General features: G+C 44.0%; 1 protein-coding gene across 1 annotated transcript in view; it reads left to right on the forward strand.

Moving 5' to 3' along the window:
• The first annotated feature begins 3,406 nt into the window (after positions 1-3,406).
• LOC133104095 (zinc finger protein 75D-like) overlaps positions 3,407-27,519 on the forward strand; it is a 60,560-nt gene continuing 36,447 nt past the window's right edge. Inside the window, 7 exon segments of the mRNA XM_061209776.1 lie at positions 3,407-3,601; positions 4,891-5,409; positions 6,607-6,802; positions 7,821-7,912; positions 8,198-8,324; positions 11,662-11,769; positions 27,294-27,412. Of these exon segments, the coding sequence (XP_061065759.1) occupies positions 4,999-5,409; positions 6,607-6,802; positions 7,821-7,912; positions 8,198-8,324; positions 11,662-11,769; positions 27,294-27,412 (1,053 nt within the window). The 5' untranslated portion in view covers positions 3,407-3,601; positions 4,891-4,998.

Below are 27,519 nucleotides of genomic sequence, written 5' to 3' on the forward strand. Positions count from 1 at the left end.
CTTAAAGGCTTTTGAGCAATTAGATTATTAGAAAGTCAAGAAGTCCAGATCTGCTCTGTACAAAGACCAGGTGGACAGATGGGAGACTCATCTACCAGCCTGGCCTAATTGTATGTGCCTAGACCAGGTGTTCTCAATCGGGGCCGATTGCCGCCCAAATACATTTGGCAAAGTCTGGAGTCAGTCTTGTTGTCAGGACTGGTGGGTGCTCCTGACATCTAGTGGGTGGAGGCCAGGGGTACAGCTAAACATCCTACAGTGTATAGGATACCCACCCACGCACACAGACAACAAAGACCTGTCCGGCCCCAAATGTCAATAGTTCTGAAGTTCAGAAATCCCACTCTAGAGCTATAGGAGTGGAAACGAAGGGGAGACAGATCTCAGAGACATCTAAGCTAGAGACGAGTCTTCGTCTCCTTTCATACTGTTTATAATGCTTAAGTACTGGACACCCAGGCAATTAATGAGGTCTGAAGACCCCAGTCTTCCTTGTCTTTTTTCACCCATTCATTTGCCAAATATTTATTTTAGGACCAGACACTTCTCGAGGAGCTGTGATTCAACAATAAAACAAATTACCTGCTCTCCAAGAACCTTACATTTTTGTGGGGATGACAGACATTAAACAAATTAATATATGTTAAGTAGTGAGATATGCTTGAAATTCCTGTAAGATGGAGCTTCTCTTACACCACCCCAGACCATTTACTCTGCATCTTCTAAGTGCGAAGCACTGGGCCAGATGCTATACAAATAGCATTTCTAATCTTTTTCTCTGTGCTGCATGGTAGGTATTGTTATGCTCAGATGAGAAAAAGAGGCTAAGAGAGGTTGAATATTTTCCCTCACATCAGTTAGTGTGGAGTTCAGCTGGGACTGGAAACTGGATCCACCTGATGGTCGAAGTCTGTGCAATTTCCATTAGGTAACAGGTAACAACTTCCATTTGCTGTCTCATATGCCAGGTTGATTATCCCCACATTGTAGGGATTGAATTTTGGGCCAAAGATCAGCCTCAGTTCAATTTGAATTCCCCTTTACTGCTCACATTCTCCCAGGTGGCTGATGGCAGATTCTGACCTCTCAGAGAGGTTGGCAACTTGGAGATCTCCCACCAGCTCTTCAGACTCTCCCATTATCAGCAACTGCTGGGCCTCACTCACAAGCTTTCAGCCAGCTCTGGGAGCTCTGCTCATGATCGTTGCAGCCCAAGCTTGCATTCAAGGATAGGTTCCTGGAGCTGAAGCGATTCCTGATCATTCTGCACAGGGAGATCCAAGCCTGGGTGAGGGTGCATCATCCAGGAAGCATTGAGAAGGCAGTGACCTTGGTGCAGCATTTAGAGTGAGAACCCAGGAGACGAAGGCAATGGTGGGAAGGGGAGTATGGAAAGAGAATGGAAATCAGATTGGAGAGGGCCTGGGTTAGGGGACAGGCAGTTGAAACAAGGTGGAGAAACTTGATTTAATTACTGCTTCTTAAGCACTTGTTTGTTTTTCTCATTGGTCCATGGCAACTTTTAAGAAAACAGATTTTCTTTCCCCACTGAAGGAAGGAGGGTGGGTAGAGAGTTTTCAGTAGGTCTTGTCTGCCAAGAATAAAGGAAGGGAGGTATTTGTCCCTGTAGAACACAAGATTTCTCCTCTGCATGTTGTAAGTACCTGAGCCAGTTCTGTAAACAAGAATTTTCTGTTTTTTTAAAATTGAAGTTGATTTACAATGTTGTGCCCATCTGTGCTGCACAGCAAAGTGACTCAGTTATACACATATATACATTCTTTTTTAAAAATATTCTTTTCCATTATGGTTTATCACAGGATATTGAATATAGTTCCCTGTGCTATACAGTAGGACCTTGTTACTTATTCATCTTGTATATAATAGTTTATATCTGCTAATCCCAAACTCCCAGTCCTTCCCTCCCCCACCCTGCTTCCCCTTGGCACCCACAAGCCTGTTCTCTATGTCTGTGAGTCTGTTTCTGTTTTGTAGATAAGTTCATTTATGCCATATTTTAGATTCTACATATAAGTGATATCATATGGTATTTATCTTTCTCTTTCTGTCTGACTTCACTTAGTATGATAATGTCTGGTTGCATCCATGTTATTTCATTCTTTTTTTATGGTTGAGTAGTATTCCATTGTATATATATAGCACATCTTCTTTATCCATTCATCTGTTGATGGACATTTAGGTTGTTTACATGTGTTGGCTATTGTGAATAGTGCTGCTGTGAACAGAGGGGTGCATGTATCTTTTTGAATTATAGATTTGTCCAGGTATATGTGCAGGAGTGGGACTGCTGGACCATATAGTAATTCTATTTTTAGTTTTCTGAGGAACCTCCACACTGTTTTCCATAGTGGCCGCACCAACTTACATTCCCACCAACAGTGTAGGAGGGTTCTTTTTTCTCCACACCCTCTCCAGTATTTGTTATTTGTAGACTTTTTAATGATGGCCATTCTGACGGTGTGAGGTAGTTTTGATTTGCATTTGCATTTACATTTCTCTAATTTTTCTAATTAGTGAGAATCTTCTGGTTGTTGACACGCCTGTTTTAAGACAGAGGGATTGCCGTGCTCAGCCAGCTGTAGGAACATTGGTTGCATGTGAGTGTCTGGGTCACACCTATCACAAGCCAGATTAGTTAGACGAAACTGCCTTTGTGAAAATTATAAACGGTACCTCATTTAAAATGGAATCAGAGCTCAAAGGGGGAGATCTCACGCCCAACCACTAGACATCAATTGCATTAGCAACAGGTTACTACTTTACTACGCACCAGGAGGAAGATTTTCTCCTGACCCAGCAACAGGTGAGCCAATGAGAGACTGTCAAAGTTCAGCCAATGACAAGCCACTACATTCCCATTTTCCTCCAGTGGATTCTTAGGTTACAACAGTCGCTCCGAACTCCTCAGGTCTCCTGTGTAAAAGAACCATGTTTTCCAGACTTGCTTATGGTTGCCAGGGTTTGCATATTCCAAATTGCAACTCTTTATTGTCCCCAAATTAACTCATTTTGCTGATAAAATAACTGGCTATTTTATTGTTTTAAGTCAACACCAGGTACCGGAGGAGGCTGTGAGAAGCGGCAGGAGGACAGCTCGGGCACTGGCAGGGGCGGGAACGTCACCCGGTGGGACTCCGGGTTACCAGTCGCCAGCCACCCACAACGACGAAGGAAGTAATGGCCGCGAGAGGGCGGCGACCGTGCAGGGCCCTCAGGCTCCGCGGGCCTGAGACTCCGTGACATCAACTCTCGCCGCCAAGTAAACCCAGTTCGCGGCGGTGAGGACGCATTGACCTGCGAGGAGCCTCTTCCCGGAAGTACGTCACTTCCCCTTCCGGTTTGATGGGGTGAGGGGTGAGGGGGTGAGGGGGTGGGGGTGGGTAAGCCCGTGGCGCAGGAACTGCTCCGGGCGGGCCGTCTGGGCCAGGCGAACTTAAGTGGTTCCGGGCCTGAGCCTCGGAACCCACCTCTGAGTGGCGCGGGGCGGGGAGCTGTCCTCAGAGCGGTGGCGGGACCGGCGGCGACTTGCGGTAGAGCCCCGGGAGGAGGGAGCGGCCTCCACGAAGCCAAGCCCTCCGAGGTAACCTAGAAGCGGCTTCCGCTTCGGCGCAGGCTCCGGAGCCCCCGAGAGACGCCGGCCGCTGCAAGGCGGCCGGGGGTATTTCCGACCCGGGCGGCAGGACTGTCTGGGGCGAGGCCCGCCGTCAGGCTCGTGAGGCCGCTCTCTCCAACGTTTGTGCGGGTGGCGCCCGGGGCCGCGCGGCGGCAGCCCGCTCGGACACTGCCCGCAGGCACAGTGCTCGCGGGCGCGCTCGGGCGGTCGTGTCCACTTTCCCGCCTCCGCCGGCGTTTCCTTTACTGGCTGATGTTACTGCGGGAGAAACGGGTGGTCCAGCCTCAGTCAGATCCGCTTCCTCTGATGCAAAAGCCTGGGAAGTGTCCCCAGCACCTCAGAGCCATCGGGAGCCGGCCGTTTGTGAACATCGTGGCTTCCTGGGCAGAATTTCGGTGCCCTTTCCGCTGGATCACCTCAGGGAAAGTGAAGCTCACGAGGCTCTCCTCAGCCTCGCTTAGAGGTCTAAATGAGCCCTGGAGAAAGGTAGCAGCTGAATGTAATCATCACCAGCTAACATGCTGTCCTTTTTTTTCCAATTGACATTTGGATAAACATTTTGTGAACAAGGATCAGCTGTAATTTTTCCTAAGTCAAGTAATGAAAATTTAAAATTCAGGTATAAATCTTCTGCATGGTGCTCTGTATATATCTTACAAAGAAATGCCAAGATGAATGTAGAGCAACTAGTTACTTAATTGGGGGATGCTTTTGAGAAGAATAAGGCTCCATTTTTCTGAATTACTGTTCTTCCATTCTGGTCTCATTGTTTCAGCTCTCCTGCCAGTTTTCATACAATGCAAAGGAGCACCTCAAATGGTCCAGAATCTTCCCAAAAGAACAAAGGTCATAGAAGTTGTATCCTCTTACTGAAGACAGACTAGGATGATATGTTGAAATATAAGAGAAACTCAGAATATTCTCCTGATCTTTCCTTTACACGGAGAGGATGGCATAGGAAGTGCATCAATTAAATCTTTGGATAATCCCCAAACTCCTTGGAGCCAGTGGGTACTAGTTTTTTCACCCACCAACCTCTCCTGATTTTTTTTTTTTTAAGGCAAAGTAATTTATTTACATTTGTCTTCAATAAGTCCTGCTGTATTCAGCTGAATAATAGAAAGAAAAGGAGAGAAACAAGGGCTTGGCAGTTGATTTTTAAAGTTCATTTTTCTCTCATAATAAGTAACAAGTAGTAAAGTTCATGTGACTTTCTTATTGACATGCACTTTTTTTTTTCTCACTTTAAACCTTAGAAAGAAGAACCTTCTATTGGTTTTGTTCCAGACCAGACTGGGCCTCAGTTGTCAAAGATGGTGCTGGTGGTGTGTCCAACACAGGAGCCAAATTGTTCCTAGATCAGAATGATGACAGTAGATCTGAAGGTGGGTAAGTACTTGAACCCTCAGATCAGGGCTCTGTGGGAGACCAAGGGACCTGTGACAGAGAGCTCCAGTCAGCATAAGAAATATGCCCCCCAAACGGACGGTCTCAGTCCCGAGAGGTCTCACCAGCACTTCTAGAGCTTCCTCTGTCATGATGCAGCTGGACCCAGGGAGGCTGTTGACCAGCTTCAGAAATTAAGCCCATGGTGGCTGAGGCCAGAGATTCAGTCAGAAGCGCAGATCTTGGAACTTGTGGTCCTAGAGCAGTTCCTGACCATTCTGCCCAGGGACACCCAGACCCGCATAAAGAAGCACCATCTACAGAGCATCGAGGAGGCTGTGGTCCTGGTAGAACACTTGCAGAGGGAATCTGGTCAAATGAGGAATGGAGTGAGAAGAAAGATTCTTCATGTGTGCAGTGAAACAGGGTGAAGGTGGATGTATTGGGGCAGTTAATTGGGAAATAGGATGAATTAGGTCTCAGTTCTGTTGTTCTTTTAGGACATGTAAAGCAGGACGTGAAAGCACAGACCCACAGCCATAGTCAGTCCACAGGTTTCAGAGATCCTGGCAGACTTCCCTGGCCTTAGGGAGAGAGTTGCTTTTGGCCCTCTTTGGAGCCAGGGTGTGTTGAGGGTAATGAGCCTAGTCTGGCTTGGCGAAGGAGATGGGCCTCAAGTTCTTAGAAACAAACAAAAGGCAATAAGGAGTTGGAGAGGACGGGACACATCCAAAAAAGGAGTAATTCTCAGAGACCAAAGGAGAGTGAAGATACGAAAGAGAAGGAGAAACCAAACAACTAGAGGAAGACTGCCCAGGAAGAGAAAAAGTAGAAAGAAAACAGGGAAAGAAAGATTTGGAAATCCCAACAGAGTAGCTGAGAGAAGAAAGAGCGTGAGGAATAGTGTCCTCTGTACCGTAGACAGGGGCCTCCACTGCCCTCCCTCAGTGGTTGTTCCTTGGCTGTGCTGTGCGCGGGGATCCAGGGCATGCCCTTGGGCAAGTGGCGGCATACCAGCTGGCTTCACAGGCCTGCTGAGAATACCGGGAGGGCACACGTTTTGTGTCAGAATCATTTGGGGATAGGTTGGAGCCCTGACTCTTTCCTCTCACTTTTTTCTGCATTTTATCCCAACCTCTGTGAGACTCTTCCCTGGCCATGTGGAAAATCTGGTTGACAGGACAACTTTTAAATTCAATTCCTTAATCTTTTGAGAGAGTTAGAGGACAGGAAACCACTAAGGCAAGAATCTAAGTTGGGAGAGAAAGTCTGTCAAGGCAGCATGAGAACAGGTGGCCTGTGCAACCCTGTTAGTGGTCTGAGCTGGGCTGGATGCAGAGGGTGGGGGCTGCTGTCTTGGAGGGCTGGCAGTAACCACACCTTTTTTCCTGTTCTGCCAATTTTCCTATATTTTGTGTATAGTTCTTGTGGAAAATTGTTGGTCCCGTATCTCTTTTAAGTCTCTGTGACATTTCCTTTAGTGTCTCCTTCTTCCCACAGTTTGCACTCTGCTTTTTCCTCCCTCTCCCACCAACTCTCAAACCAAAAGTAAGTTCCATGGTAACATGGATGGGCATTATTTCTAGGTTGCAGACCATGAGCTGGGAAAGGAGGCAGTGCTCTTGGGAGAAACAGCAGAGGCCCTAGGCTTCAAGCTGAAGCCAGCAGAGGCCCAGCAAGTGGGCATGTCCCAGGATGAAGAATTTTGGAATACACACCAGAGTCTACAAGAGCTGCTGATCAGGAATACCCACAAAGAAACTGAGCCCGTATGCGAGAGGGGTAAGGAGCTTCACGTTACTTTCCTTCTCCTGGGAGCTGCGATAGTAATTTGTTAAGCCAGAATGTTGTTACCATTCTCTTGCTTGCCCTGTGGATCTACTAATGCAGCCACGTTAGCAATTAGGATGCCCCCCAGGTTATGGTAGAGCAGACCAGCTGTGGGTGAAGGTGGGGGTTGGCCTAAGATACAGAAATCTCCAAACCACAGAATCCTGGTAGTAACATCAGGAATTCTGTTTTTAGAAAAGCAGAGAGGGTCAGTCTTACCTCATGCTGAAAATATGGAAGGAATTGGGATCAGAATGGGTGGTTAGTGGCAGAATGTGAACACTATTTGAACCAGAAAAAAAGTAATAAATGATAAAAAAACAAACTACATCTCTTACTGTACACTGGATTCCCTGAGTTTTGTTTTCAATTTATGTCACGAGAGGGTAATAAAAATTTTTTCCTTTCATTAATTTGCTCATGAAAACTAGGGAACCTGTTTTAGAGGCTGGTAGTTCCATGGTTTTCATTTATAATGAGAGAGGCATTTCTGAGCAGCACACACACTTTTATTTAAAAAAATAAATTTATGTATTTATTTATTTTTGGCTGTGTTGGGTCTTCGTTGCTGCGCGTGGGCTTTCTCTAGTTGGCGGTGAGCGAGGGCTACTCTTGTGGTGCGCGGGCTTCTCATTGCGGTGGCTTCTCTTGTTGCAGAGCATGGGCTCTAGGCATGAGGGCTTCAGTAGTTGTGGCTCTTGGGCTCTGGAGCGCAGGCTCAGTAGTTGGGGCGCACGGGCTTCGTTGCTCCACGGCATGTGGGATCTTCCTGGACCAGGGCTCGAACCCATGTCCCCTGCATTTGCAGGCGGATTCTTAACCACTGCGCCACCAGGGAAGTCCAGCACACATACTTGTAAAGGTATCTCATCAATACTAAAAAAATCGGGGTCTTCTGTATTTTAGAAAAGAGCCTACCACGTTCAGAAACAGAAGCGAGAGAAATTACCTCTGCTGTTTTCACCCACAGCGGTGCCTGCTCACCGGATCCTAGCCTTTCCTGAACAGACAAACACCAAAGACTGGCCAGTGGCACCTGAGCTCATCTTGCCTGAGTCCCAGGTGAGTTGTGCTTTCCAGCTTCTTAGGGCTGCCTCTCCCTGCTGCCCTTGACCTGCACTGCCCAGCACGTGCTCAGAGGCATGTTAATCCAGATGATCCCCCTGGGGAACTGGACACCTCTCAGATTGTTTGCTGATCCCTTGCCTCTTCCATTTCTGCCTCCTCACTTTAAAAAGTATCATGTGCTGTTCCTTTAGTTCCTGGCCTAACATACAAATCATGGGTCAGATGGTTGGGCTGCTTTTGAAGTGGCAAATACTGAGCTAAAGCCTATTCTCTTTTTAGAGCTTGTTGACATTTGAAGAAGTGGCCATATATTTTTCCCAGGAAGAATGGGAGTTACTGGATCCTACTCAGAAGGCCCTCTACCATGATGTAATGCAAGAAAACTATGAGACTGTCATCTCTCTAGGTAAAGATTCTCCCCTTCCCTTCATTGAATCTTTTTATTTATTTTATTTTTTTTATTTATCTTTTTGGCTGTGTTGGGTCTTCGTTGCTGCACGCGGGCTTTCTCTAGTTGCGGCGAGCAGGGGCTACTCTTTGTTGTGGTGCACGGGCTTCTCATTGCAGTGGCTTCTCGTTGCAGAACACAGGCTCTAGGCACGCGGGCTTCAGTAGTTGTGGCTCGCGGGCTCTAGAGTGCAGGCTTAGTAGTTGTGGCGCATGGGCTTAGTTGCTCCGCGGCATGTGGGATCTTCCCGGACCAGGGCTGTAACTTGTGTCCCCTGCACTGGCAGGCGGATTCTTAACCACTGCACCACCAGGGAAGTCCTGAATCTTTTTTTTTTTTAAATAATTTATTTATTTGGCTGTGTCAGACCTTAGTTGTGGCATGCGAGATCTTCGATGTGGCATGCAAGATGTTTCGTTGCGGCACGCGGGCTTCTCTCTAGTTGTGGCACACAGGCTCTAGAGCGCGCGGGCTCAGTAGTTGTGGCGCGGGCTTCGTTGCCCCGTGGCATGTGGGATTTTAGTTCCCTGACCAGGGGTTGAACCCCCGTCTGCTGCATTGGAAGGTGGATTCTTGACCACTAAACCACCAGGGAAGTCCTTTGCCCTTCCGTTTGCATAGGAGTTGAGTAATCTGTCATATTCTTGGTTTTCTCTGTGAGAGAGTCTCTGTTCCAGTTTTTTTTTTTTTTAAATATATACACAGATATATTTACCAGTTGCTGTTTTTAAAATTTTTATTTATTTATTTATTTTTGGCTGTGTTGGGTCTTCGTTTCTGTGCAAGGGCTTTCTCTAGTTGCGGCAAGCGGGGGCCACTCTTCTCCTCGCGGTGCGCGGGCCTCTCTTGTTGCGGAGCACAAGCTCCAGACGCGCAGGCTCAGTAGTTGTGGCTCACGGGCCTAGTTGCTCCACGGCATGTGGGATCTTCCCAGACCAGGGCTCGAACACGTGTCCCCTGCATTGGCAGGCAGATTCTCAACCACTGCGCCACCAGGGAAGCCCTACCAGTTGTTTTTTGATTCTCAGGTAGTGGTTCGGCAGGGAAAAGGTGTAACCAGTTCACCTGGGAGCTTTTGCCAAGTTCACATGCTCATTCCTTATCCAGAATTTTTGTTCCCTTCCCTCCAAATTTGCTTTGCTCTTCTCTTTCCCATCTCCCTAAAGGACACTACCATTCACCCAATATTTCAGGCCCAAAAACCTATGGATCATTCTTTACCGTGATCTTGCCATCCTACCCCACTACTAGGTCGTCGCTAATCATCTTGGCTCCACCCTCACAGTGTAGCTTGAATCGGATCATGTCTCAGCCTCTTGTGCTGTTAGCATCCTCGTCTCAGCCACAAGGTTCGCCTCAATACTTTCTAACTGCCACCCACTGCCACCACTCCTGCCCTCCCACAATCAGTTTTCCACACAGCAGCCAGAGTCTTTTAAAAACCTAATCATGGGGGGCTTCCCTGGTGGCACAGTGGTTAAGAATCTGCCTGCCAATGCAGGGGACACGGGTTTGAGCCCTGCTCCAGGAAGATCCCACATGCTGCAGAGCAACTAAGCCCTTGCGCCACAACTACTGAGCCTGCGTGCCACAACTACTGAAGCGTGCCACAACTACTGAAGCCCACTCGCCTAGAGCCTGTGCTCTGCAACAAGAGAAGACATCACAATGAGAAGCCCACAGACTGCAACAAAGAGTAGCCCCCGCTTGCTCACCGCAACTAGAGAAAGCCCACGCACAGCAACGAAGACCCAACGCAGCCAAAAATAAATAAATAAAATAAAGTTATTAAAAAAAAACAACCCTAATCACGGGAAATTCCCTGGTGGTCCAGTGGTTAGGACTCTGCACTTTCAGTGCCAAGGGTGTGGGTTCAGTCCCTGGTCGGGGAACTAAGATCCTGGAAGCTGCAGGGTGTGGCCAAAAAAACCAAACCTAATCAGATGATGACATTTTCTGCTTAAAAACCTTACGATAACTTCTCATCACATTCAGTATAAGAACCAAATTCCTTACCAAGGCTTCCTCCACGATCTGGCCCCTCCTCATCTCCCTGCTGTCGTCTCCTGCCACTCGTGCCCTTGCTCTGGCCTCTCTATTCACACTGCTCATCTTGCTGTTTCATGGGCTTGGTGTGCTCATTTCTTTCCCCTTCCCTGTGCCTGGCACACTTTTCTGCCATATGACAAAACTCTCAGTTTAGGGTTCTGCTCAAAATATCACTTTTTTTTTTTTAGTATATATTTATGTGGCTGTGCAGGGTCTTAGTTTCGGCACTCTGGATCTTTAGTTGCGGCATGCGGGATTTTTAGTTGCAGCATGCAAACTCTTAGTTGCGGCATCTTAGCTCCCCAACCACGGATCGAACCCGGACCCACTGCATTAGGAGTATGGGTCTTAACCACTGGACCACCAAGGAAGTCCCTCAAATATCACTTTCTAAGAGAGGCTTTTCACATAGCCTTATCTAAAATAGCTTCACAGAAGCAGAATCTTAAATGTTCTCTTACCCTGCTTTAGTTTTCTTCAAAACATTTATCACTTCCTGATATTTTATTTGTGTGTTTATTGACGTTAGACTGTCTCACTGTGCACAAGAAGATAAGCTCTGTGAGATCAGGGGACTTGGCTTATTCACCACTGTATCCCTAGCACATAGAGGGTGCCTGGTGCACCATAGCCACTCAGCACATATGTATTGAATGACTGAGTGATGAATGCTTTCCATACTTGGCAGTATGATTTAGAGAAAGTCCACTAAGTAATTCTGGTCTGTTTCCTCCACCTGGATGTGAACCAGTGAGCTATAGGAGTGGTAGAAATCTTTCCTGGTGCAGTTTCTGGTACCTGAGAACTCAATTGAAACTTGCTATAATATAACAGGAATCACTTGTGTTTATGATACCCAGCCCACTGACCTTCACATTGACTCCCCTAGACCTGGCCTTATCCAGTATGAGTCTTCCTAAAGAGGTAATAGGACCAGCCTGTATTTCCTGTAGCCTCTGGAGTTTGGTTACTGCTTAGTTGAATATGGAGTATTGGTTTCAGAAGATGGGGAACACGCAATGAATTCGCATACCCTTTTCATAGATCTAGCTTAGGTTTATTTCCCAGTGTTTACATACCCACTCACAAATGCAGTATAGTGTAAACTTAATATTGGATATGAGACTCTCCATTTAACCATTCAGGATAAGAAACTGTTAAAGTATCTTTTGCTCTTCCTGAAGTAGTCTGGAATTAGTGAACCATTGTTAGTTCCAGTCACTGACCTCAGTTTTTTATTTCACAGCATTATTTGTGCTCCCCAAAACTGAAGTGATCTGCTTAGAGCAAGGGGAAGAGCCATGGGTTCAAGGATCCCCAGTGTTCAAAGACAGTCCCGGAGAGCTGTTTTCAGGTAAATATACCATGGGAAGAGGAGAAATGTGCCTTGGTAGGAACCTTTACAAGGGCTTAACATTTTAAGATTCTACTTCCCTATTTTTTTTAAATCAGTGAATATTGCGGTTTTTTCTATTGCCATGGTTTTCTTGCTCTGACATACAGTTGGCTGATTCTTATGTTTATTCCAACAGAGATAAAGATGAAAAATGACACTGAAAATCATCAACCTATATGTTTTTCTGACTTAGAAATACAAGTACCAGGAGACATAGTATCAAAAAAAGCCAGTGTGAATGTTCATCAGAAAACAATGGGCAAAGAAAATCATGGTGATATGCATAGGGTGGGGAAATGGCACCAAGATTTTCCAGTGAAGGAAAGAAAGAAATTTTCAAACTGGTGGGAAGAAGAGCTGCTGAAACTTATCGAGCTTCACAAGAAAGAACGTGCAGGAGAGAAGCCTTTTAAATGTCAGGAATGTGGGAAAAGCTTCAGAGTTAGCTCTGACCTTATTAAGCACCAAAGAATTCACACTGAAGAGAAACCATATAAATGTCAGCAGTGTGATAAGAGGTTTAGATGGAGGTCAGATCTTAATAAGCACTTAACAACACACCAAGGAGTAAAGCCATATAAATGCTCATGGTGTGGGAAAAGCTTCAGTCAAAATTCACATCTCCACACACACCAAAGAACTCACACTGGAGAGAAGCCCTTTACATGTCATCAATGTGGAAAAAAATTCAGTCAAAATTCCCACCTTATTAAACACCGGAGAACCCACCTGTAGCACATGCAGGAGAAGCTTCAGTAAGTGCTCAAGACTTTGACACCAGAAACCTTGACACCAGTGAAGGAAAGCTTGTTCAGTGTCCTTAGTCTACAGACATATACCAAGCGGTGCTTGACCCTAAAGTTTATGAAAAAATGCAAAATTAAGAAGCATGAAGAATTTTTCACCAGTGGAAAATTTGGAGATGTAAACGTCATGTTTCACAGAAAGAAATCAGGGTTGACTGTGGAGGGGAAACGTTAATAGTTGTACTACTTACTGTTTTTACTTAGAACTTTCACTGAATTCCTTAGCAAAAAAAGTGTTCTAAGAATATTCTGAGTAAGGGAAAAAGCTGTTTTGGGATTGTACCTGGCAAAATAGCAAAGTCAGCTTGAAAATAGCAGATGCAATCATGAATCATCAGTCTTCTGTGGTCCTCCCCAGCCACTCTTAAGTACATATGATAGAAACATTTGTAGCATGGTCTTCCAAAACAAAAAGCAGTAATATACATGTTTCATTGCATACCATTGTCTTCCAGTTAGCAGACTTAAAAATTTCAGTAGTCTCATGAGGTAGAAATGAATTCTAATGTAAAGTTTTCCAAGAACCAAATTGGATTTTCTTACTCTTTTGTCATTGGACAGTGTTCACAAAGTTGACCTGGTTCTGAGTTCCTTCTTGAACATTTTAGCAACTATATCTCTTGAGTCCTGTTAGCACAGTTTTTACTGTGATGAAATCATTTACTTCACTGTTAGAGAATCTGCCAGGTGAACTAATAATGCACTATCATTGCCTCTCATTTGTGGTGTTCGAAAAAAGGAGAATATCTCTAATGAGATCATGTGGACATGGGTTGGAATTTTTAGCCATTCGGTATATTTTAGATGAAAAGAAGAATTTTCTGCAATTAACTGGACTCCTTACCTCACAATGCCAATCGGATAAAACAGCCATAAACAGCACTTTTCTGAAGCTCATGGAAATTAATGGGAATTCAGGATCAACTTCTCAGGTTTTTGTCTGTATTTTAACTTGGCTTTTGTTTGTTACTAAGAACAATAAGAGTTATGTTTGTCTGGGAACTGAAGTGTATGCAGTAGGGAGGATTCACTGGGAATGGTGCTCTGGGAATTCAGTGAGCAGGAGACCAAGTTCCCAAAAGGAAAGGTTTGGGAACTGATGTTGAGTGGTAGGCAAGGATAGGTGAACCTGCATCTGCCTTGGTTGACTTACACTGTAAACTGTAAACAGGCAGGGTCTTCCAGTTTCTGTTTTCTCCAGCATAGCATAGAATGCCAAAAATCTCTATGGGCTGTGGATTTTCTTATAACACCTACAGCAGTGTTTCAGATGTGTTCCTGTTAGAGCTTTCAGGTAGTATTAGGAAAGAGGTTAAATGATCTCTTACAAATCTCTTATAAAAAGGGAAGTTAGGTTCAAAGAGATCCAGAGGCTTGTTAAGACCCCATAGCTGGTGGGTCTGTTGGCTGTCACTTAGCTGCATCAGTCAGGCCTGAGGGCAGGATTAGCAGGACTCATCTGTATGTTGTCCCTGCCCAGCCAGCCTGGATGACATTGTATCGTATCTATTTCTATTTCTAGCTTGTAAAACATTCCTGTTTCTTGACTGGTTACTGAAACACTCTTAAATCTCCAGTTTCCATATGAAATAGAGATAACACTCAACTCAGGTTTTTTCTGGGGATTAGAGGGGTTGATGAAGGAAAAGCACCTAACGGCCTGGGCAAGAGCAGGGTCTCAGTCAGTGTGCGTGTCCTTCCCTTTCCCCTGGTCCCCAGTGGTATGTTGGGTGGACTGACTACATTCAAGGAGCAGATGCATTTGTGGCTGTTGCAGCTCCTTCCAGGAGCCGAGCACTCGTGGTGGTGGTTTGCTCGGTTGATTTGGTCCTTGGCTTCAGTGCTTTATGGTGTAAGTCACCTGAGGTTTTGGTCTGCCGCTGTCAGCAGGATTTCATTTTCTTCTCTAAGATGATCTGTACCAGTATACCAATGTGCTTATTTCTTAAGCTCAGCCAGCTCTGCAGCTCTGGTCTGCATAGATCTTACGCAACAGTCTCAGCCTTACACCCCTGGGACTCTTGTTTCTTCTCCCAAGATATACATGTGGATTTCTTGCTGACACTGCATTCATTCATTCAAGTTAATGAGGGCCTATTATGTGCCCAGGTAGTCTTCTAAACTAAGGATATAGTAGTGGACAAGGAGATAAAATGCATATCCTCATGGAGCTTGTATCCTAGTGAACAGTAAGAAGTGAGTGGTTAGACTTTTTTCTCCTTGCAGTTAGCATACTAAGATAGTTTTGAGCAATGGGTGTGAGCAAAAGTTTCCCTTCTCGGTGCAGGACTCTCTAGTGCTGTCTTTTCCTGCCTCAGTCATATAAGCACATAGGAGTCACAAGATCAGAACAGTCTGGAATGCCGAGCCCCTCACAATGGGGAGGGGTATCTATTCTGGAGAGTCCCCCAGACCTATAATGGACTGTAGGAATGAGAAATAAACTTTTGTTGTGTTAAATCACTGGTATGTTGGTGCTATGTGTCTCTGCAGCATAACCTGGCCTGTCAGTAAGACTGTCTATTCTGCTAGAGCTCAGGAAACTTCTTTGTCATTCCACCTGGTCTTTGGTCCTTGGAAGAGATCTGGTTTCCTCTAGATGCTCCACTAAGCTGGTGTAACACTGATGGGAACACTTAGGAGCTTATAAGACTGTAAGTGATGGGAAAGACAGACTGCTTGCTTGCTTACCGGGGACAAATCCTGTAGAGGTCAGTTGTTGAAGTGGACGAGGCAACCATCTGTCCCTCTCTCTGGCCTTATTCCATTTTTTTTTTAAATTAATTAATTTATTTATATTTTTGGCTGCCTTGGGTGTTTGTTGCTGCGCATGGGCTTTTCTCTAGTTGTGGCGAGCGGGGGCTACTCTTTGTTGTGCGCGGGCTTCTCATCGGGTGGCTTCTCTTGTTGCAGAGCACAGGCTCTAGGCACGCGGGCTTCAGTAGTTGTGGCACTCGGGCTCAGTAGTTGTGGCTCGTGGGCTCTAGAGTGCAGGCTCAGTATTTGTGGCGCACGGGCTTAGTTGCTCCACGGCATGTGGGATCTTCCTGGACCAGGGATCAAACCCGTGTCCCCTGCACTGGCAGGCAGATTCTTAACCACTGTGCCACCAGGGAAGTCCTGGCCTTATTCCATTTCGTTGTCTTTGTCCCCCCTCTGTTCCACTGCTCCACAGCCCCACGTGCACAAGAAAGGCTTCTGTTGATCAGTGGGCTAGGGAGAGGTTAGGGGTTTCTTTCCATTCCTAAGTGAGTGCAGTAGACTTCAAGGAATGGTTTGGTAAATAGCTCTGTTGTACCTTCTGTGAATTGTGCCTCAGAAAACACGGGACGAAGATCACCAAGTTTTCCCAGATTGTTGTAAAGAGGAAGGTGGCTGTTTTTCCTGGACTGAAAGGTAACAGTTGGGAAGAAGCTTGGACAGGAAAACAAGAGCAGGGCACTCCAGCTGGGGAATGAGAAACTTCCAGTGGGAAAGTTCTAGCTTAGCCACTAATCAGCACAATGTTTTACTACTACGTATGTTTTGGAATTTGGGTTGGATGTATTCAGGTTGGAAGAAGGCATTTCTATACCTCATCACAGCGATGAGAGCCGATTACTAAAACAAGGTAAAACCAAAACTGTGAGGATTCGTTTAAAAATGAAATCAGACACAACCCTAGGTTCAGCCTCAAACAGTGTTAAAGTTCTCATTAATATGACCTGCATAATCAGATTTCTGGAACAAACCAGAAGGTGCTTTGTTTTTGTGTGTCCAGTTAACAGCCTTATAGTGGCTCCAAGGTTGGTTCTGAGAATTGGATCACTGACCTAGCCTAGTCCCCAAATCCTCGACCCATTCTCTGCACGGGTCCCAGTGGCCACGGTCCTGGGACCATTGTATACCCAGAGTTCTCGCCATTAAGCTGACTGTAACCTCAAGCTGATCTTGAGAATCTCAACTTTTAACTGGAGGGGAAGTACAGGAGGAGAGCTTGGATAAAACAAACTGCTAGGGTTTTGATCAGCTTTTGAAACTATGAGAACAGTGTTTAATTGCGCTGGAGATCTTTAGAGGAGGAATGCTAAGCAGCCTTTTCTATCCAGCTGGACAGTTGGGATAATAAAAAGCTTTGAACACCATAAAGGATTTTCCAGACATTCGTTGACCCACTCCACAGACAAGTGTTTACTGAGCATCTTGTGCATTTCCTGGCTCGTTCCCACTCACGTGTAATGGATCAAGGCTGCCCATTAATTTTCTCTCAGGAGCTTTCCCTCTAGTGCTTACAGTGGATTATTTGCTGAAGGCCTCCTCACATTCTTTCTGTGGGTTCTCTCCTGTACAGTCTCTGAAGTGCCCTGAGTAGGAAGTGCTGAAGCTTTACCCACATTCTGTTTCTAGGGTTCTTTCCAAACAAGTACAGAAGCATTTTGTTGCTCTATCTATTCCACAGTTGTCACTTTTATAGTTTCTTCCTTGTGTGGGTTCAATGGAGAGCGAGGCTGGAGCACTGTTTAAAGCATCTACCGAACCCGATGTATGTGTAGGGTTTCTTTGTGTATGAATTCTCCAGTCGACAAGGGTATTGGGCTGTACTGAAGTTCTTTCTGCAGTCAAGCGTCTACAAGGCTTTCCTTCTGTATAAATCATCCATATCTGATAATGCCTGCACTTCACTTAAAGCAGTTCTCCCATCTGGCTCTTGTGAGAGGAATTATGCAAGCAAGCTCTTGTCTTTCACTCAGTTTCGGATTTAGGAAAACTATCAGAATCGCTTTTCATTTCCACCACAGTAGGATTATGAATCTTGAATTGCACAGATCTAAGCACTAATACAAAAATAAGGTTTATAGTATTTGAATACCCTGAACCTTCAAGGAAATACTTGGTAAGAAATCTTTCTGTTGAATTTTTTTAACCAATGAATATAATATTTCCAGCATCATGATTTTCACACTAAGCATTTGTCCATGACTTGTACAAACAGAACAGTTTCAAAGCATGTGAAAAAATGAAAAAGTGGAGGATCTTTAATGTTCACAAAGAGAAGAGTTATTAGATATTTAAAGCTTCAGAACAATCTTTTTTAAAATGTTAGTAGCTTAAGGAACAGTGGTTTCTCACACAGAGGAGTTATGGAAATGTGTTTTAATGTTTCCTTCTTCCTGTAACTTCCTGTTGAGTAAGCATTACCCAGCATCAAAGCTATTTATCCTCCTTAAAGGAGGAGCTCATATTTCCAGTCTTACTCTTCTTTGAGTTAAGAGGCGCTTCTACAGTATTCTCCTCTTGGATCTCTCCACAGCTCCCACAGTTTGAAATCCAAGCTTGCACAAGGGCTCTGTCTTCCCTTGACCTTCACTCTTATACCAGTCAGTCATGTCTGCACTTAATCATTCTGAGCATTGTGTTTATTCCCTTCATAGGAAGTATCACAAGGCAGGGTTATTTGGTTTGTTTGCTTGCTTTTGTCTGTCTTAACCCATTAGAATATAAGCATCAGGAGGGCAGGGGCTTTGTCTTGTGTAGCCTTCAGTGTTGGGCACAAAACTGACATATAATAAATACAAGGATGAAAATACAGTTGATTCTTCAACAACACGCAGGGTAGGTTAGTTGCGCCAACTCCTACACAGTTGAAAATCTGTGTATAACTTTACAGTTGGCCCTCTGCATCTGTGGTTCTGCATCTGCAGCTTCAGCCAACCATGGATTATGTGCTGTGGTAGCTATTTATTGAAAAAAGTCCACATGTAAGTGGAGCCTTGCAGTTCAAACCCATGTTCTTCAAGGGTCCACTTATATCAAACAGAAAAAAACTGCCACAGCCACCTGAACATTAGCTTTGGTTACTCAGAGCACCCCCCTGGCCAAGTGTTCTCCCTTCTTCAGGTATTGAGTGCTTGACAAATGTGTGATGGCCATGAGTCCTGGTCTTGTTCTTTATCAGGAGAGATGGAAGAGAAGAGCATGCAGGCCCTCTGAAGGAATGCACAGAGGATTCCTATGTTGGGGATGTTGGAATGTTTAAGGCTGTCATTCCATCTGAATGAATGCTCTAGCTTGGAGCTCAGGGAACTTCACCCTGGAATAGGAAGACTGGATTCCAAGTGCACCCCGAGGAAAGCACCTCCACTTGGGTTGCCTGTCCTCTCAGCACCCACCCCCACCATGTCTGCTCTCCAACACTTGCTATTAGCAAGGGCCTGAATGCCCACACAGACCTAGGGGTCTTGCAGGCACTCAGCACATCTCTTCCCAAGGACTCTGTCAACACCGAGGTGTATAGAAGGACCTGGAAGGGGCCTTGGAAATCTGTTCTGTCAGTGGGTACCAAATGTAGGTAGAGAACAATGTGAGATTTGCAGAGCTATTCCATGAAAAAAGTGTTATGCACCCAAGTAAATCTGGGGACAGTGGGTTAAAGTCAATGTTTTGTTATAGGAGGACTTCTCAGTGTTTATGTTTAAATATACAGTGTAGGGCTTCCCTAGTGGCACAGTGGTTAAGAATCCGCCTGCCAATGCAGGGGACACGTGTTTGAGCCCTGGTCCAAGAAGATCCCACATGCCACAGAGCAACTAAGCCTGTGTGCGACAACTACTGAGCCTGCGCTCTAGAGCCCTCGTGCTACAACTCCTGAGCCCGCGTGCCTAGAGCCCATGCTCCACAACAGGAGAAGCCACCGCAATGAGAAGCCCGCGCACTGCAAGGAAGAGTAACCCCCGCTAGACGCAACTAAAGAAAGCCCGGGTGCAACAACGAAGACCCAACGCAGCCATAAATAGATAAATTTATTTTTAAAAATTAAATGTGCAGTGTAAACTCCGGGTCAAAGGAGAGGAGTATAAGCACGCAGTGATTGCCAGCCTTATTTGATTGTGGTGGTGGTGGTGGGTGTGTGACATTCACACCTAACATCCATCTCTCAGATAGTGTTGTGGAATACCAGTTTGGGAAACACTGACCTAGTTAATCCTTTCACCATTATGGAAACTTGAGAGAATATCTGAATTAGTGGAACAAAATTAGATCCCACGCCACCTGACTCGCAATTAAATGCCCTTTCCTCTACACCACACAGCCTCTTGGGTAGTGGGACAGGCATCACCATTAAACATTAGGAAGGTGAAGCTTCAGGTCCCATGGTTAGATATTGCGGGCAGAGTAGAACTAGTACCCGTGCATTCTCTTTCTAGGAGAGAACTTGGAGACTTCTCTCTTGCAAGGGCCCCAGCCAAAGAATTTGTTTCTCGAAGGTCAATGCAAGCAATTGTGTTTGGCATGTTCTGTATCTAGTAGAAGATCCAAACGTTTTAGCAACAACAGTCTCAATTGCTTCCAGCGTCTGCTATGCAACGAGTGTTTTACAGACAAGGGTTTGGAAAATGGCACTTCACTTTTACAAAGCTGACAACTCAGTATAAGATCTTTCAACTTCAAAGCTTATCTACTCCCCAGGAGGGGTGAAGAACAGGAACCATCAGTCCCACTTGAGACATCAGGTATATAAGACAAATTTCAGGAAGTGGTTGCCTTAAGATGTGTTGCAGAAGATGCAGGGAGAGAATTGAGATTTCCTGGTTCCCAGTTTAGATACCACAAGAGTTCTAGGAAGAAAGTAAATTTTTGTCCATGCATGTTGTGGAGCAGGATTTAGGAGTCAGGGCTCCTGACTGATTCCTTATTACCCATTCTTCTCCTGAGGCTGTCTGAGACAGACTGCCAGGGCTCCATTCCACCACCATCCCGACCACTCATATCAGCCCTCACTGTCTTAGAAGGAGGAAAAGGAGAGACCAGGGCACGGACATCTCAGGAAGTATCATCACTCAACTAAATCATGATCTCTCACCTGTCTCCACAAGTGACAGGAATCCCTTCTTAAGTATGGTCTCTTTTTCTCAGAAAGAACCCTGTTTTCTCTTTGGCTAATCCCTTGGAGTTAACCTGGGTGCTATGCCCTCCCAAATTACTTCTTGTCCTGTACACCATCTGGGACCTGGAAAGAGTCTGTCCTCTAACCATTTGCAGGCACAGAGTGGTCTGGGATTTGCTGAAGAATAACAGGAAAAGCTGTGCCATTTTGCATTCCCATCAACAATGAGAGTTTCTGTTTTTCCATATTTTTATGAGTATTTGTAGTTGTCTGTTTTTGGATTTTCACCATTCTGATAGTTGTATAGTGGTGTCTCATTGCTTTAATTTACAATTCCCTAATGACATGATGTGGAGCATCTTTTCATATATTTTTTTTAAACTTATCCCCTTTTTTTAAATTAATTAATTCATTATTATTTATTTTTGGCTGTGTTGGGTCTTTGTTTCTGTGCGAGGGCTTTCTCCAGCTGCGGCGAGCGGGGGCCACTCTTCATCGCGGTGCACGGGCCTCTCACTGTCGCAGCCTCTCATTGCGGAGCACAGGCTCCAGATGCGCAGGCTCAGCAGTTGTGGCTCACGGACCTAGTTGCTCCGCGGCATGTGGGATCGTCCCAGACCAGGGCTCGAACCCGTGTCCCCTGCATTGGCAGGTAGACTCTCAACCACTGCGCCACCAGGGAAGCCCTTCATATGGTTTTTTACCATCTGTGTACATTGTTTGGTGAAGTGTCTGTTCATATCTTCTGCCCCTTTCTTAATCAAGTTGATCATTTTCTTATTGTTGAATTTTAAGAGTTCTTTGCATAAGTTATATAAAATTCCTTTATCAGATAAGTATTTTGCAAATGTTTTCTCCCAGTCTGTGGCTTGTCTTATTCTTTTGACAGTGTCTTTGCAGAGCAAAAGTTTTTAATTTTAATGAAGTCCAACTTATCAATCATTTCTTTCCTGGAGCATGCCTTTGGTGTTGTATCTACTGTATAAAGTCATCACCAAACCCAAAGTCATGTAGGTTTTCTCCTATGTTTTATCTTCTGGAGTTTTATTATTTTGGTTTACATTTAGATCTAGAATCCATTTTGAATTATTTTTGTGAGGGGTGTAAAATCTGCATCTAGATTCTTTTTTTTTTTTTTTTGCATGTGTATGTCCAATTGTTCTAGCACCATTTGTTAAAAAGACTGTCTTTCCTCCATTTTATTGCCTTTGCCCTTTTGTCAACAGTCAGTTGTCCATATTTATGTCGGTCTATTTCTGGGCTCTCTATTCTGTTCCATTGATCTATTTGTCCTTTCACCTACACCACACTGTCTTGATTATTGTAGCTTTACAGTAAGTCAGTGTTGAGTAATGTCAGTCCTCTAGCTTTTTTCTTCTCCTTCAATATCATGGTGGCTATTCTGGGTCTTGTGCCTCTCCATGTATATTTAAAAATCAATTTGTCAATATCCAGAAAATAACTCGCTGGGATTTTTTTAAAAATAAATTTATTTTATTTATTTATTTTTGGCTGCGTTGGGTCTTCATTGCTGTGCGTGGGCTTTCTCTAGTTGCAACGAGCAGGGGCTACTGTTCGTTGCAGTGCGCGGGCTTCTCATTGCGGTGGCTTCTCTTGTTGTGGAGCACGGGCTCTAGGGCATGCAGGCTTCAGTAGTTGTGGCACATGGGCTCAGTAGTTGTGTCTCATGGGCTCTAGAGTGCAGGCTCAGTAGTTGTGGCACACGGGCTTAGTTGCTCCGCGGCATGTGGGATCTTCCCAGACCAGAGCTCAAACCCGTGTTCCCTGCATTGGCAGGCGGATTCTTAACCACTGTGCCACCAGGGAAGCCCTTGCTGGGATTTTTATTGGGATTCCATTGAATCTATAGATCAAGTTGGGAAGAATTACCATCTTGACAGTATTGATTTTTATTCTTTAGCCTGTTGATGTGATGGATTACGTTAATTAATTTTGTATAAGTTCTTAATGAATTAATTACTTTTGGCTTCGTTGGGTCTTCGTTGCTGTGTGCAGGCTTTCTCTAGTTGCGGCGAGCAGGGGCTACTCTTTGTTGCGGTGCGCGTGCTTCTCTTGTAGAGCACAGGCTCTAGGCGCGCGGGCTTTAGTAGTTGTGGCTAGCGGGCTCCAGAGTGCAGGCTCAGTAGTTGTGGCGCACGGGCTCAGTTGCTCCGCGGCATGTGGAATCTTCCCGGACCAGGGCTCGAACCCGCATCCCCTGCACTGGCAGGCGGATTCCTATCCACTGCGCCACCAGGGAAGTCCTGACATTAATTAATTTTTGAATATTGAACCAGTCTTGCATTCCTGGAATAAATCCCACTGTATAACTCTTATTATACATTGTTGAATTTGATTTGTTAATATTTTGTTGAGGAGTTTGGAATCTATGTTCATGAGAGATATTAGTAATGTCTTTATTTTGGTTTTTGGTATTAGGGTAATGTTTGCTTCATAGAATTCCTCACCACTATTCCCATCCACCCCAGACACTGCGTGTTCTTTCATTAAGGTAACCTTTCATCTCTACGGACTGTCCAGGTCCCTGATCTCTGATTATAGCTTCACAACTATCTATGTTACAGTTTTAGAAGCTATCATTCAATGTCCTCTATTCTATTATACTGGAAGTTTTACAGGTGAGGCGTGTAGTAGACATTTGTTGGTTGCCTCTTAGCATCCGTTTTTCCTTTCCTCCTTCCTAACAACCCTGATTCAATTTGGAGACCTGTGAGGTTTCTGACCCCGGTTTCTAGGAGTGAGTAGAGAATAATAATGTAATGAACCCTATGTAGGCGTCAACAATTATCAACATTTTACCTATTTTGTTTCATTTAACCTCTCCAGTTTTTGTTTTTATTTTGTTTCTTTTGGAGTATTTTAAAGCAAATCTCAGACGTTATGGCATTTCATGCATAAATAGTTCCATTTAAAAGAGAGAAATACATCTTGACAATCATACCGTAATCTGTCTTTGAGAAAGAATTCCCACTCAACAGAAGCCTTCTCTCCCACAAGAGGCAAGCTTAATTGAGAATGTGGGAGCTGCCTTTCCCTCCCTCAAATGGCAACCAGAACTTGACCAACAACTTCTCAGGATGACTTTGTAAGAGGACCCTCTTGATCTCCCCACCCCCCACCAGGGGGTATTCATTTATGAGAACAGCAGGCAACCTGAATGCTTCATAATGAGGGTGCTCCAAGAAATGAAATTGAGTTATTTGTAGTGAGGTGGATGGACCTAGAGTCTGTCATACAGAGTGAAGTAAGTCAGAAAGAGAAAAACAAATACCATATGCTAACACATATATGTGGAATCTCAAAAAAAAAAAAAAAAAAGGTTCTGAAGAACCTAGGGGCAGGACAGGAATAAAGACGCAGACATAGAGAATAGACTTGAGGACACGGGGAGGGGGAAGGGTAAGCTGGGACGAAGTGAGAGAGTGGCATGGACATATATACACTACCAAATGTAAAATAGATAGCTAGTGGGAAGCAGCCGTGTAGCACAGGGAGATCAGCTCGGTGCTTTGTGTCCACCTAGAGGGGTGGGATAGGGAGGGTGGGAGGGAGACGCAAGAGGGAGGAGATATGGGGATATATGTATATGTATAGCTGATTCACTTAGTTTTACAGCAGAAACTAACACACCATTGTAAAGCAATTATACTCCAATAAAGATGTTAAAAAAATAATAATGAGGGTGCTCCAGAAGGAATACTAGATGCCTGTAATGATCACCAGAGCAATTTATTAGTAAGTTGAAACTGCATGATGGACTGCTAACTTTTAACACGCCCCAGAGTGATTCGCTCATTAAGAGTTCAGTGGCAACAGTTAATTGTTGGTTTCCTGGAAGCCACTAAAGAACAAAATAATAATAGTAATTACTCTCTAACATGTTCATATAGGACATTTCCCCTGGAGCTCAAAGTGGCCCTCATTTACCTACTTTGTTTTTCTCTTTTTTTTTTTATTGAAATTATGTGTAAATGAATACTAAAAACATTAGAATTTGTTATAATTCCCTCTAATCATATGCCTAATCCTGAGCCATCTTCTAACCATTCCTACTTGATGGTATTTCTTTCTTTTTCTTTTAAACAAATTTATTTTATTTTGTTTATTTATTTTTATTATTTTATTTATTTTTATTATTATTTCATTTATTTATTTTTGGCTGCGTTGGGTCTTCGTTGCTGCATGCAGGCTTTCTCTAGTTGCAGGGAGCGGGGACTACTCTTCATTGCAGTGGGCGGGCTTCTCATTGAGGTGGCTTCTCTTGCTGCCGGGCACGGGTTCTAGGCGCGCGGGCTTCAGTAGTTGTGGCACACAGGCTCAGTAGTTGTGGCTCGCAGGCTCTAGAGCGCAGGCTCAGTAGTTGTGGTGCAGGGGCTTAGTTACTCCACGGCATGTGGGATCTTCCCAGAGCAGGGCTCAAACCCGTTTACCCTGCATTGGCAGGCGGGTTCTTAACCACTGTGACACCAGGGAAGTCCTGGTATTTCTTTTTATTAGCATTTAACTATAGCATTTTGGTAACCACTAAGGTGAAAAATGATGTGGAAATTTAATACTCCTTTTCTATTTCCTTCCCCATTTGGCACCATACTTCCTCTTCATGAGGAATTTTCTCTCCTTTTCCTTGGTTGGTGTCCACTCCTTCCCTTGATTCTCTTTCTGAAGTTATTCTAAAGTAGTTACTCTGTACTTCAACACCCAGTGCTCTAATAGTCAGGAAGTGTGGTGCAAAATGCTTTGAAAGATCATTTTATGACCAATTAATACTTGCTGTAGTTTAACATTTATAAAAATCGACTTAACAAACCAAGTGTTACTTGTAACCAGTATTCCTGGTGCCATAAACTAGTGTTTATCACCTGCAGTTCCCAAATTGACACATTAACCTGCTGCCAAAAACTGGTTCTATTTCTGCCTGCGGATGTTTGCTCCCTAGAACTTTTGGAGCAGTATGCACTGTGAATGTTCACGTATTCATTCAACATTGGGCAAATGTTTATTGCGCACTTTCTGCATGCCAGGCATTGTTTTAGGTGCTGGGATTTTATGTTCACAAGCATTTTTGGTTTTGTGTTTTTGCTTCTAAAGAATGCTAGGTTGGGGATAAAGTGGGCATTTTCTAGGTTTCTTTACATGGTTTAAACAATTTGTATAATATTTGTATCATTCATTTGTTTGGCAGATTGGCTTTCCATGGTCAGTTTCTCACTCTGCCTTATCTTCAAGACCAACTGCAGCTTCCCCAAAATAGAATAGGAAAAACACAACTCTACTGTCTTACATACCTTAATATTAATTTAAAAAATAGATGTGATTGAATTGACTTAGGCGCTCTACTTTGTTGAGAGTGGACTTTAGCATTCACATTTGAAGAGTATCTTTGATATTTTTATTTTAAATTTTAAAATTCTTATGAATGACATGATTAGAGCATTAAAGGCGGAGACAAGAAGTCTAGATACATTCAGACACAAAGAAAACACCTACGAAAATTTAGGCACTTTAGTATATAAGCAATTCTACTTGCTAAAAGGGTTTGTTTGTTTTTTGTTTCTTGTTTTTTTTTTTTTTTTTGGTCTATGTCTCAACTTTTCACAACCATCAACCCCCAAGTGCTCAGAAACTTCATCTCAAGCAGCATTATTTAACACTACATGAAAGAAACTCAGTAGTAGAGAATTTAATATTGAAAAGGGCAAAGGATTTGAATAGGCATTTCTCACAATAAGATATATAAATGGCCAGTCAGCACATAAAAAGGCACTCAACATCATTAGCCATCATGGAAATGGAAATCAAAACCACAATGAGATACTATCCACTAGCATGTGGATAATAGATAAGAACGTGTTATTGAGGATGTGGAGAAATTAGAACCCTCATACACTGCTGGTGGGAATTTAAATTGTTCAGCCACTGTAGAAAACACATTGGCACTAACTTCAAAAGTTAAACATCGAATTACCATTTGTCCCAGCAATTCCACTGCTACATATAGACCCAAGAGAATAGAAAACTTGTGTCCACAAAAAACTACTATATGAATGTACATAGCAGCATTATTCACAATAGCCCCAAACTAGAAACAACCCAAACGTCCATCAACTAATAAATGGATAAATAAAATATGGTATATCCATACAATGGAATGTTGTTTAGCAATAAAAGGAAAGGAAATTCTGATATATGCTACGACATATATGAACATTGAAAACATTCTAAGTGAAAGGAGTCAGACACAAAAGGTCACATGTTGTATGAAATATCCAGAACAGACAAATCTATAGAGACAGAAAGTGGATTAGTGGTTTCCAGGGACTGGAAGCTGCAGGGGGTGGAGGTTGGCTGCTAAAGATACAGGGTTTCTTCTGGGGTGATGAAAATGTTCTGGAATTAAATAGTGATGATGAAATGTAATAAAACTACTGAATTAAATATTTCAAAATGGTGAATTTTATGATATGTATCTTATATCTCAATTTTAAAAACCTGACTAAGAAGGGACTAAAGCAGAGGGTGACAAGTTGGCTTCCAGGTAACTAATAGTAGCAGGTGGGACTGGGAAGAAGATTGTGGACAAGAAAAAAGATTAAGTAAAGCCTTTGAAAAGAAGTAAAATAATTTGGGAAGACCTCGGTGGAGGCAGGGATTAGGTATCAGAGTGGAGAACCAGTAATACAGGAAAAGAAAGAAAATGTATAGATGTTGGAAAGGCACAAGAAAAACTAAGTATTGGGGTTCCAGCTCTGGGTAAGATGAAGTAAGCATGCTTCACCTTTTCTCTCACATAGAAAACAACTCTAAAACCTGGATAGAATGTATGGAGCAGCTATTTGAGAACGTCAAAGCATTAATAGCAGTTGGTGATTTGGAGAAGAACACCAGAGTTCAAAGTACCACTGAACTGATGGTGAGTTTACAGTTTATGTTCTCTGATATCCCTTTACCTCAGCTCAGCACAACTGGAAACCTGGAAGTGAGCACTGTGGTGAAGATGGAGGCAAAATACAACATTTA

Source organism: Eubalaena glacialis, chromosome 13 (assembly GCF_028564815.1).
Source record: "Eubalaena glacialis isolate mEubGla1 chromosome 13, mEubGla1.1.hap2.+ XY, whole genome shotgun sequence".
NCBI lineage: Eukaryota > Metazoa > Chordata > Mammalia > Artiodactyla > Balaenidae > Eubalaena > Eubalaena glacialis.